Source organism: Oreochromis aureus, linkage group 23 (assembly GCF_013358895.1).
Source record: "Oreochromis aureus strain Israel breed Guangdong linkage group 23, ZZ_aureus, whole genome shotgun sequence".
Lineage (NCBI taxonomy): Eukaryota > Metazoa > Chordata > Actinopteri > Cichliformes > Cichlidae > Oreochromis > Oreochromis aureus.
Genome location: NC_052963.1, coordinates 45,307,356 through 45,319,758, shown reverse-complemented (window position 1 = coordinate 45,319,758; position 12,403 = coordinate 45,307,356). Strand labels below are relative to the sequence as shown.

At 43.9% G+C, this 12,403-nt stretch overlaps 1 protein-coding gene across 4 annotated transcripts in view; it reads right to left on the bottom strand.

The window, feature by feature from the left end:
- Positions 1-2,041: 2,041 nt before the first annotated feature.
- Positions 2,042-12,403, bottom strand: part of arhgef18b (rho/rac guanine nucleotide exchange factor (GEF) 18b) — a 42,825-nt gene continuing 32,463 nt past the window's right edge. For all 4 annotated transcript variants that reach the window (XM_039606652.1, XM_039606653.1, XM_039606651.1 and 1 more), the window contains 3 exons: positions 6,960-7,287; positions 6,360-6,503; positions 2,042-5,929 (listed from right to left, as the gene is read on the bottom strand). In XM_039606652.1, coding sequence (XP_039462586.1) covers positions 5,634-5,929; positions 6,360-6,503; positions 6,960-7,287 — 768 coding nt within the window. In that variant the 3' untranslated portion in view covers positions 2,042-5,633. The remainder of the gene's footprint in view (positions 5,930-6,359; positions 6,504-6,959; positions 7,288-12,403) is intronic.

Here is a 12,403-nt window from a genome sequence, read left to right as displayed (position 1 = left end):
AAGGGGGTCTGTGGACACATTTAAATGTGTTTTGTCTTTTATGCGGGGAGATAAGAAACCATTTCAGAATAAAGTTCCTCAGTGTAAAATTGTGATCATCATCTATTGTACATAATATCATCACAAGACTCAGAATCTGGAGAAATCTGTGTGTGCAGGAGACGAGGCTGAAAATGAATAATGGATGTCCCTCACTCCCTCAGGCACGACTCTGTGCCTTACAGCAGGCACATGTGAACACGATCATTTCAAATGGACTGAAGAAAAATCTCTTCAGTGATTCAAAGTTTGAAATTCCTTTTAAAAACATGGACACCACGTCCTCCAGACTAAAGACGAGAGACACCATCTGGTTTGTTATCAGCACTCAGTTCAAACGCCTGCATCTCTGGTGATGGGGGTGAATTAGTACCTATGGAATTGACAGCTTGCACATCTGGAAAGGCACCATCAGGTATATACAGGTTTTACAGCAACATAGACCGATCAAACATTATGACCACTGACAGCTGACGTGATGAACACTGATTATCTCTTCATCGTGGCACCTGTTAGACAACGGCCGAACTGTGATGGCCAGACGACTCTCCAAAAATGCAACCCTTGTGGGGCGTTCCAGGTCTGCAGTGGTCCAACGAAGGAACAGTGGTGAACCAGCAGCGGCTCACTGATGGGCCTGATTACCACCTACCTACCAAACCACTGCTGCAGACCATGAACACCCTTTCATGGAAACGGTATTCAGCAGGATAATGTGCAATGCCACAAAGGAAAAATGGTTCAGGAGTGTTCGAGGAGCACAGCGATGAGTTTGAGGTGTTGACTTGGCCTCCAAATTCCCCTGAGCTCAATCTAATCCAGCATCTGTGGGACGTGCTGGACAAACTAGCCCCACCTCCCAACTTATGAGCAAACTGCTTTCTTAAAATGGTAAATTTTAAGAAAGAAACTGGATGTTTTTTTCCAGTTATTTATGGGAGAGAAGATGCTGTACTTTAGAGCAGCTTGAAGGAAATTTTGAAGTTTAACAATTTCTTTTATTATGAGAAAATATTTTACGTTGAAGAACAGCTGATTTGTTTGTATATGTTTTATTTATTAGAATTCAATATGTCACAAAATTTGGCACTTAACATTATGTAATAATGCGACAGCAGCGGGGGTGAGGAGGTAAATAATTTTTGAGTGATGACAACAAAAACATGACTCCAAGGGTCGCAAGTAGCCATGATGACCTAACGGCTCCTTCCAGCAAGCAGCGCACTGAACAACAAGTAGAAAACCACAGCGACACAGAGTCCATCAAACCAAGATTAGTCAGTCTGATGTTTGTCTGCACGTCTGGGCTCTGCGGAGAATCTATTTGTTTAACTCTGTGGCGAGAACAGGCTCTGACTCCTGACTTCCTGCAAACAGCGTTACATAAACCGCCTTCGAGCTGTGAATCAGTCGGGCTGAGATGGACTGGAGACGCTGGATGAGAGAAGCGGGAAGAAACAGGGAGACAGGAATTGGGCAGAGCAGTGGAAGGACTGAGACAGAAACAAAGACAGATTAAAACGCAGCTTCCCTCCGCAGGGGAAGCAGCCTGGAAAAATAATTGTCGAGAGGAGACAGAGGAAAGCCACTAATGACAGCAGACAATAAAAACTGGCCGCTGCTGTAGCGTCTTCCCAGCCAGAATGACAATAAGGGAGGAGCTGGCAGCCCCACTGTTAGCGATGTCCACGAAAGGATTGAACAGCCTCAACCGCAGCACCTGAATAGATCCTCGTCTGGGAATAGACTGTTATTAAGTCGTCTAAACACAGAGTCAATAACACCGCCACGGCACCTCCTAGACACTGGGAAATGGCACGGGTGCTAGCTAATTGGGTGGTCAGGATTATTTTGACGAGCAGTGAATAAAAGTGCATATGAGTCAGAATTATACGCTGCACGTGCACGGCGAGCCAGTAAACACAAATTTAGTTGCGTCCTCGACTTTGGACTAAACAGCAATGTTCCAAACGCTTTGCACAGAGGAGAAAAACAAACCAAATTATTTCAAGACTTTTTTATTACTAAATGTTTCTAATTCAGCAGTTTGTGTCCGCAGGTCATTCTAAATGTTGCAAAGTGAATAAAATAAAAGGGTACAAAAAAAAAAAAAGATCAGTTTTGCCGAGTGCTACAAATGTCATTAGACAGCTTTCACTAAATAAAAGTTCACATAACAACAAAGACGCATTCTCAACATTCATTTTCCCTTTCAAGTATGCTACTATCCAAAGTGACTAGTGTAAAGTTGGCAGAGGAAATAAAGTATTTACACATTACAGGTCCAACAAATATGTGTAAAAGCAAAGCAACAAATCCACACACACCGTACACAGGGACGTGACTGACCGGCTTCCACATTGGAAAACAGAAACGAGACTACAGCGAAGCAACATTTAAGACTCGAGTTGATCCACAAGGCAGCCTTCATCTCCCCTTTGAGGTTTCATTAAAGTCTCGGACCTGAAGCAGAAGCAAAGCACTCGTACACGAGCTGAAAACACAGAAATACAGACGTACCGAAGGAAACGTCCCGAAAAGTGTGACAAAGCTTAAGTGGCTTTTTCAGCTGACATGATCTTCATGATCGAGTCTCACCTGCTAAAGAACCACCAGAGTAAGCTGGCTGATGAACCTGTGAGCTTGCTGGGATTGATTGTGCCAAACTCTAGAAAACTACAATTCTAGAGCTTCCACCCATGTGAGCGTCAGTCCATAAATACAAGAAACTCACACACTACATATTAGGTGGATAAAAAATGTAAAGAACACAATAATCATTTGTGACTAAAGCGATATTTGAGATGAGGCGGCAAACGGGGGTGGGGTGGCTGTAGCTCAGGCGGTAGAGCAGGTCATCTACTGATCAGAAGGTTGGTGGTTCGATTCCTGGCTTCCTCCAGTCTGCATGCGAAATATCCTTGGGCAAGATACTAACCCCAAATTGCTCTCCAATGCATCCATCAGTGTGTGAATGTTAGTTAGAAAATGTGCTTGTGTGACTGGGTGAATGCACAAGTTGTATAAAGCGCTTTGCTCAGAAGGGTAGAAAAGCGCTACATTTAAATGAACCAGCCCATTTAAATGGGACCAAAGATCTGATGAAGGGCATGAGCTGTAAACACAGCTGTTATGGACACTCAGTCAGCTGAACGCCTCTTTGGTTTAACCAACTGAAACAAGCGGATCATTTCGTCCATGAACTCGTTGAAACTGTGACTAGTACCAGAGACCCGACAGGCAGCGTACCGCCGCTGATTAAACACATTCGTTTACACAGCAATGATGAATGATTGTGATTTGTGCCAAGGTTGTATTCAGGAAGGTGAAAGAGTACCAGATTGTACCTACACAGCCATGTGTGTATTTTAAGTGTATATACAGAAATACACAAAACAGACACTGTGTAGGAGGAGGGCGACCAGTATGTACAATAATATACATAATATACACAAAAACCTGCTCCAGGTCGAGCCTGTGATCACAGCTTCAGCAGCTCATTTTGGATCAACAAACTCTGACGTTCCCCACGCGTGCAGAGGAACAAACCACAGCAGGCGACGGCTGTACCTCCACAGCTGTCACAGTATCGCTCTTCTGTCAGGCAGGCACAGAGATTTAAGACAAGGCTGATGAAACGTCTTCAACAATAAATACAGTCAACAGAAACTCAAACCTCAAATAAAACGTTTACCTCAAACTGAACTGGCTAAAATGTACCCAGCCAGACTTTGTTTTTTACAAACTGTAAAGTCATCAAAATGAGCTCGAGTGGCAAAAAACATTTCATAAACAGATTAACATATCATTAAACCTAAAAATAATAATAATAATAATAATAATGATAATAAGACTCATGTGGATTGAAATGGAAAATAAAGAACCTTTAAACCGCTTCCTTCCTGTGTGATCGTTTATCTTATTCTGATATTGGAAAAGCTGACAGGGTGAATGTGACCTACAGCACACGTTTTTATGTCTGTGTCAAACAGACACTGTTGATTCCTTTGACATTTGTCCTCTCCAGACAGACAGCAGAGAGGATACGGTGGGCCAAATCATTAAGTTCTCCACTGTGTGCAGAGCATCTCTCTAGCTCTGTATATATGGAATATGTCGGGTGTATGTGTCCACTCAGAGAACCCGGGTTGCAATGTAACCAAATGTAGTCAAGAATCCCTGTCCACCCTGTATATTCCATATATATGGAGCTCAGAGAACTGGGGTTATATTGTAACCAATTGTTCCATTTCACGATATATTTGATACTTTTCAGTGTCTGAAGCCCACATCCTCTCCTGAAATGGTTACATTCCAATATGTCGTCTTATTTTTCTATTCAGGCTACTGACAAGAAAACTAAAGCAGTTTAAAGATTGCTTTTAAAATAGCTTACAGCATGAAATGTACAGTACACCCACTCGAGCTCTAATAAATGTTTCATACAGATGTGACTCAAAGTGATGATGGGGGCGGGGAGGGGGGAGGGGCTTCCTGCGGTGAGACAAACTCAATAAAGTGATGACTAACTCAGACATCTTCAATTAGCTTCCTGAATAAGTATAAGTGTGGGAAAATTATAGCCTTAAAATTAAAGCTGATGCTAATAAATTTGTATTTGTTATGTTTCAGAGTCAGCAACAAACGGAGCGTAAAGATGGGAAAAGACTAATTTTTATGAAACATTTATTTGTTGTTATTCAACACAGAGTGTTTGGGGGGAAAATGATGCCAAGAGTTCAAACTATGTGACAAAGATTCCGAGTTTGTCTCACTCTGCATGAGTTTCATTAGTTGTACAATTAGCCCAACTCCCCCTTGGTTGAAATGAAGTAATAGGATGCGACAGCTTAGACAAGACGGGTTTCATAAAAAGATGAAAAACCAAGGACATAATCCTCAGTTTGAACCTTCAGCGATAAACACAATTAAGACAAATAACAAAATGAAAGGAAGCTTCATCATTTTAACAGCTGTACAATCAAACAGTACACAGTTTGTCTGTTCATCCATCAGTCTGGGCTGAAGTATTTACACTGTGCAAATGAAACATCGAGCAGACAGTGTTTGTGTATTAAGAGTTTCTTTTACGTGGTTCAAGGTCCCGTAAGATCTCCATCGCTTCATCGACTGTCCTGATTTCACTCCTCTTGACAAAAAAAACAACAGTTTCTCTTCCTTTCAGTCACATCCTGGTTCAGCTCTCACGGCTAATGTCTTTGGATCGGTAAAACTTCATTTACACCTTTTTTTCCACACTCTGGAAGGAGCCTTTGTTTTCCCGAAGGTCTCTCCTTCGTGATTCAGCCGATTAAGTTTAGATATAAAACTAAAAATTAAATAAAATAAGATTAAACGATTACACTAATATTGGCAGTTTAGGACCAAATGAGGGTTATTAAAAACAAATGTCGACTTTCTTTCTGTGTGTGAACCACTGCAGCCCTTCTCCCCGCAACAAACTTCACCAGTCTTACTGAAACAATGCGTCTGCCTGCATCGAACGTCACATGATCGCATGGAAGGTGCTCTTCGTAATGGGCCGTATGGTTTAATGGGGATCACCATCAATCCCTGGACTGGTTTCTCCTCTATCAGAAGAAGATGACATCCTCCTTATTGAGGTCCTCTGTGGTGAACTTGTAGGGCGGCGGCATGCTGTGGCTGTGGCTGAGCCCTTGAACCTGTGCACCGGGATTGAGGCTCTGCGGCTGCACGGGGGAGTGGAACTGAAGAGCGCCGGTGCTCTGGGAGTGGGGAGGTATGATGGGAGGCTGCACGGAGGGTTGAGAATGGGACTGTGCAGGAGGCATGGGGGGCTTCTGAACATTTGGAGGGTGGGAGGCAGACCCGATGTCTGGTCCAGCGTTGTCTAGAGAACTGGGCTGATCTGCAGGAAAGGCAATAAGAGAACAAAGAATTACTGCAAATACAGTTATTCATAGCAGCTCGATGCAGCCAGGCTTACTCATACAGGAATGTAATCACATAAAATCCTGCCAGCGCTTTTTTCTTTGTTAGCTGCAACAGAGAGGACAGGATTAAAGTGTTAAAATGTCTGTGTCAGCAGCACAGCTTGATATTAATCATACTGCAGCATGTGAAACTGATAGGTGTTTACACAGGGTGAGGCTGGGCATGAAGGCAGACTTTAGAGAGGAATGTGACTGGGTGGGGTCAGGTTTGTCCAGGTGGAGAATGCAACTCTTTTGTTTGCGTCTATGAGAACCAAGATTAATAATGCAGCAGGCAAAGACGGACGAGAGGAGATTGTGTTTGAGTTCGTCTGATTGAGCAAGCGAGCGCGTGCGCAGCGATACCTGCGTGGTGATGTGGGGTGTGCGACTGAGGAGGGGCCGACATCGGGACCTGCTGGTGGGGGCTGACGGAGCGCTTGACCTTGTGGGCGTTGTCCTCTTTGGTGGAAAGCTTCAGTGGGAGCGCCTGCTTCATGTCCAGCGAGGCTGCGGGGAGACCGAGGGAGGGGACGGGAGCAGAGAGAGATTAGATGAGCAGCCTGGCCTCTTTGATAAGCCTGACCCAGTGAAGACTGCCAATGTGATTCTAATGAGGCTGATCAGGCCGAGCGCAGGTCAGGCAAGGAAAATCCATTTTAACAGAGAGTCTGCTGCACTGATTAACATCACCTACGGGAGGAAGAGACTTAAAACCTAATGGCCTAAATCCAACATCCAGAGTGCTTTGCTAAAACAGCTTGCACCTCATCTTGAGCTTTACAAACTGCTTTGAGTAAACAGTCTCTCATGAGTGTGAGCAAAAGACGACCCGCACTGTTATCACCTTTTTTGGTACCTTTCTAAAAAGGACTGCACTGTATAGTATTTACACCTGTGGCCATTTAATAGCAAGTCTGCAAGTGCTGGAATTTCTGATCAGCGGTCATGATCCCGACGCCTCACCGGTGCTGTCGGTGCGATGGGAAGCTTTGCCGCTCTTGCTTCCTTTCCCTTTGCCGCTGTTGATTGCTGCCAGCTTGGTGGGGATCTGCTGCTGAACCCCGACCGGCTTGTGCAGCTGGTTGGTGGTGCTGAAGAGATGAAGCGGCACATCTGTCTTTAGCGACAAAGTCGAGGAGCCCGTCTCACGTCGCACTATCACCTCGGGACGCTCCGGATAGTCGGCTTGTGCCACGGACATGCTGCCACGCACCAGCGGCTTCGGAGGCAAGTCGGTGGACCCAGAGGACATGAGGAGATCTCCATTTAGACTTCCAGAAAGGGGAGCCACCTGCAGGACAGGAAAGAATGGATTATTATTAAGGTGGACTTTTAAGCTCATTTTCTATATCGATGCATCGATTCAGCTTAGAATCACAGTCGCAAATGTTTGCACGGCCCGTGTGTGTGTGTGCGCATGAGAACAACTTCAAACAAATGCAGGGAATACACAGATCGCACGCCATAAATCGTCTGGCCTCTGTAATGGCAGGGCGTCATCAAATCTGCTGAGGCGCTGGGTATTTACAGGCTAAAGAGGGAATCAGAAACACATTGGACTCTTGCTGAGCATGCATTTTGGTACATCTGGTGCAAGCTTTTGATTCCCCCCCAAAGCTGCTTGAGGACAATGCACACAGAGACACAGACACAGAAAATCAGAAACATAAAACCCTTAATAATCCGTGAGCACACAAAGGCGTGTTGAACAAAACGAACAGGACTGCTAAACAAGCAGGCGAACAAGAAAACGGCTCCGGTGACATGAGCGGATAATAGAAATCGCATTGTCCACTTAATTACTAGAAGGGAGGAAAGATGATCTCGAGGCCGAGTCAACATTAGCGTCCAAGTTGCATTCAGTGAGACTGACCAGGAGGATTTCTGCAACAATGCAGTGATGCGGTGTTTGTGTGAATAATCCCACAAGTTTCATCGCCACAGAGGCTCCTTTCAGCGGGCTATTGTAAGAAATACTACACAACCAAACTTTGCTAATCCCCCTCTGCAGCACTGTGACCCAGTTATGGTGGAGAATGACATTTATCTGACATCATATAAGAAGTCAAAGAACAATGGGCCGACTACAAATCAGCCAGAAGGGGTTAACTCTTCACCGTTCCTCTTACGTGATAATGATGATAGTAATAATAGCTGCTTGGGTTTACTGGACAGGAAATCTTTGGGGATTACTACGATGGTCTTAATTATAAAAATAAACGAATAGCTTTCCTCCAAACAGTGTTTAATGTCGTAATAATATCAACATCAGTTTCTCTGTGACCAAAGCTAAAGCCTGGCATCAGCCTGTCTGGAAGCAGTCCATGTGCAACATGATTGATGATGCTGCTGAGCACTTCCTGTGGTGATGGGGAATGCCTGACTGAAGGCAGACTCATCTGAACGCTCTCATGTGTGGAGACTGTAGCTTCCTCTAGCCGAGACAGTAAAGGGGCCCTCTGTGGGCAAAGTCTCCATACATCCTTTCTTGACCCCTCGGTTTTCCTTCTCCGTAATTTTTCCTCTTTCGGCACTCACTCATCTCGGCACACAGATCCTTCATTGTTCCCACAACAAGGTGATCTGCTTTAAGCGACGCAAACAGCAGGTTTCCCGGGCAGTAAACCATGCACAAGCTGCCGAGCACAAAGAGCTCTGACTGACAGCACATAAACAATTAGCACTGGCTGCCTTCCAGAGGGTACTGCTAATGGTAGGTTTGGACTAGCTGATTATAGAGCCAGGTTCCTCTCATCCTGAAAACTGCCTGGATATTCCCATATCATAATGTATCCACGAACCCTGCACGAAGACTTCTACATACTGGACAACACCAGCTCGGGGACTTTTAGCCAGGAGTAATTTATGTGTTGAACAGTAACGTTAAAAAAAATTGTTTTTTATGGTTAATTTGTAGCTCTGATCCAGGGTGAAGTCACGAGATTAGCAGGCAAAACACGTGTAATCCAAAATCAAATTGCACCTAAGTAAATCATACAGTTCCTGAATGCGGTAATTACTCAGAGAAAGTACCATGTTGGAACACGGTGTTTCACAGCAGCAGCTATTCATGGCACAAAATTATTAGGCAACATTTTTTCTTAATGCCTGATGAATCTTTTAAGTCTCGCATCAATCAAAAGTTCAAACATTCTCCGTCTTTTCCACTCGGTACAAGTTTTACATTTCAGTCGATTCTCTTTGGCTACAAATAATAACAAACATGTGGAGGAACGGCATCACTTTAACCCATTTATGACATTACAGTGACTCACCAGCTGCAAAGAAAGAAAGCAGCCGTGTCTGTTACAGACTATCGCAATATGTTTGGGTTTTAGACGCTGTTTTCACATAGACAACATCTCCTTCGACCAACAATGATCAATACACTGCAGCTTTTTCAATAACATGTTACAGCCAGTTATTACCTTAAAAATCCTCATTAAAAAGCAACTTTCTCCAAGACTGTGAAAAAGTACTTTCCTCTCTCAGAGCAAATGATTCAGTTGGACTGTGAGTAATCTGCCAATATTGTGGTTAAAGAGTGAACAGTACTGCACACAGTGTACAGCTAACAGGTGGGGAATAGCTACAGTGACAGATGGCTTAGAGAAAATATCTGCCCTCGAGCGCGGTGCTGCGTCTGAGCTCCACAAAGCAACTGTTAGCAGCTGATTATAGAAGAACCCAGAAACAGGCCTTTAGGTTTCTGTGCACATGGTGAGGTGTTGATGAGTGTTTACTGCGAGTTTCACAGACAGAAACACACTGAGACCAAAGCAATTAATATCAGTCTGGAGGCTAAAGCCAAAGAGCAACTAGTACTTTTACTTTTTTCTTTTGCAGACTTTATGTTTTAGTCACATAAAGAAATCATAGAGGATCTAAATAAAACCGTTATGCATGTTTGGCTCCTAATTATTCCACCTTTGTGCTTTCATGCTCACTCTGAGTTGCTCCTATTGTCTTGCACTGCCCTTTACGTCACATTCACCCATTCAACTGCTCGTGAAACCAATCAGCCGAGTCAGCAGCTCAATGCAATTATGCAAAGAAAATATGAGCAGCAGTTTTCTGGGTGAAAATGCCCCGTTGATGCCAGAGGTCAGAGGTCAGAGGAGAGCGGCCAGGCTGCTTCAAGCTGATAAGAAGGAAACAACTCAAACACTCGTAACAACTGAGATATGCAGAAGAGCATCTCTGAAGGCACAAACTGTTACACCCTGATGCAGCAGAAGACCTTTACTGTAACTGAGGCTACGAATCGTACGAGCGCACCAAACATGGCACTACACAAGATTAGGTTGCTGAGTTGATTATTGATTGTGATCCTCTCAATAGCACAGACGGTGTTTTTACACTGGTGTTCTGTTTGCAGATTGAAACTCATAAGTCTTTTAAGAGCATAACACTTTAACTTTTACAAGGTGTGATCAAAACAAAGAATATGACCGTGCATGCTTATCAAACCAAGGAGACATAAAGGCTTATCTCTTATAAAAGCCCCGTTACAATCTGCAGGTTCCTCATGAAAGAAGCAGTCGTAAACTGCTGGGAAAAAAAAATATCACCTTTCCCTGCAAGCTTCAACCTTTGTCCTTGTTTACATAAGACCGTTTCCCAGCATTTAGGTTTTTATCAAAGAAAAAAAAAAACAACTGGTGCACGGAGCAATTTGGCCAACTGTTTCTTGATCTGCCCCTCATGTTGTTTACTTTCACTTAAACCTAAAAATCGAGATGTAACCTCAGCAACTCTTGGCTTTTATGACCTTCCAATTGCAAGAGTATTGAGCAATCAGACCACAGCCAACCCAAATCCCGGGGCCAACTACGATCAGATGAGATAACACAGATCAAAGAGGAAAAAGTGCTCTCTGCAGTCAGAACATGTCAAAACCTGCACAGTTCTTGCTCACGTATGTTAAGAAATGCACACACAGAAGCATGTCTTTTTATGAGGTCTAATCAAAGCTCTCTGGGATTGCTGATGAGTCCTAAATTTGGTTGGAGGCAAATAAATGTCTGTTGATATCAGCTTGGCCAGGAGCCTGGAACAGATCCTGCGGTTGTAGCTAATGAAAAGACCGTTTGATGTGTTTGACGCAGAGGGAGAAGAAACCACTTCCAAATCTCTCAAAACCACAGCCAAAAAAGTCCCAGCCAACAGTATAGAACTGAAACCCATAGACACTGCACATATGTACAAAATGCATGCACAAAGACTGATTATATAGTATGTAAGTGTGATATAGTTCAGGTCTGAACAAACTTGACAGAAATCTTTTTCACCGTCACCGTTTCTGCAGAGGGCTCTATAATTAGAAGAGGATTACTCATGACAGAGGATTAGGTCAGTTCACCCAGAGGCTCTGCTGCTTCATCAGAGCAGGGGATGTGGTTCTCCTGGAGCCACTGTGAAGTACTCTAGATATAACTCACAGTCAAAGGCCTCTGCAGCTTGTAATGAGATGATAACTGCAATAATTCACGTCAGCTGGTTATGTTTGTGTACACTGTGAGTCAAGACTCCCGTTAACTGAGTGCAAAAGAGCACTGTAGCGTTTTTTGGGACGTGTCTGGGCGTGAATGAACAGCGTCGTGTCAGCTGACAGTTACTCAGCACGGTATGCAGGCTGGAGACACTGGCCAATCAGCAGAGAGGGACTTATGACATAACTATAGATCGCAATCAGACAGAAATACATGCATATGAGCCCATGTAACAGCACCAGTGGTTTACGGTCAGACTTGAGTAATTGCAGTCCAGTGGCGGTGAATCACTGTGCTGCAGTCAGAGTCATCACAGCATCATTAGGTGTGTTTTGCATTGGAAAAAGGCAGCACGCAGATGTGGAGTGCTGGGAGCTTTTCACATTTACGCTTTAATATTAGCATTTGAAATTAGCTTTAGGTATTTCTAGTGGCTGTGAAAGAACTTGAACCAACACATCGCGCTGTTTCATAAATCATAACACTTTTTCAGGTAAGCAGGGATGCAGCAGGACTCAGTGAGTGCAGTGAGTCCCAGGTCTGCACTGAGCTGTGTCAGACTGAATGTGGCAGCTCTCTGTTCATGGATTCATTAAGCTTTGCTGTATCAGCTACAAATGAACTACGTAAATTAAAAGTATGTGATTCAGGTGGCGACTGTAAATGCTCCATCCACTCATATATTTTTTCTTTGACAAACAGATAAAATCTGTGTCAAGACAAAAGTTGCCGGTGCACACAGACACCCATCCAATCAACTAAGCTGTAATTGGTTGTTGCAGACCTTTGAAAACACTAAAGGCTGATATTAAGTAACTCCTTGACAGATTTGTTAACATCGGGCATGAAATTACAGTCAGTGGCTCTTTCTCAGAACTGCTCTCCCATGAAGCTCACAATGCAATGCATTGTAGC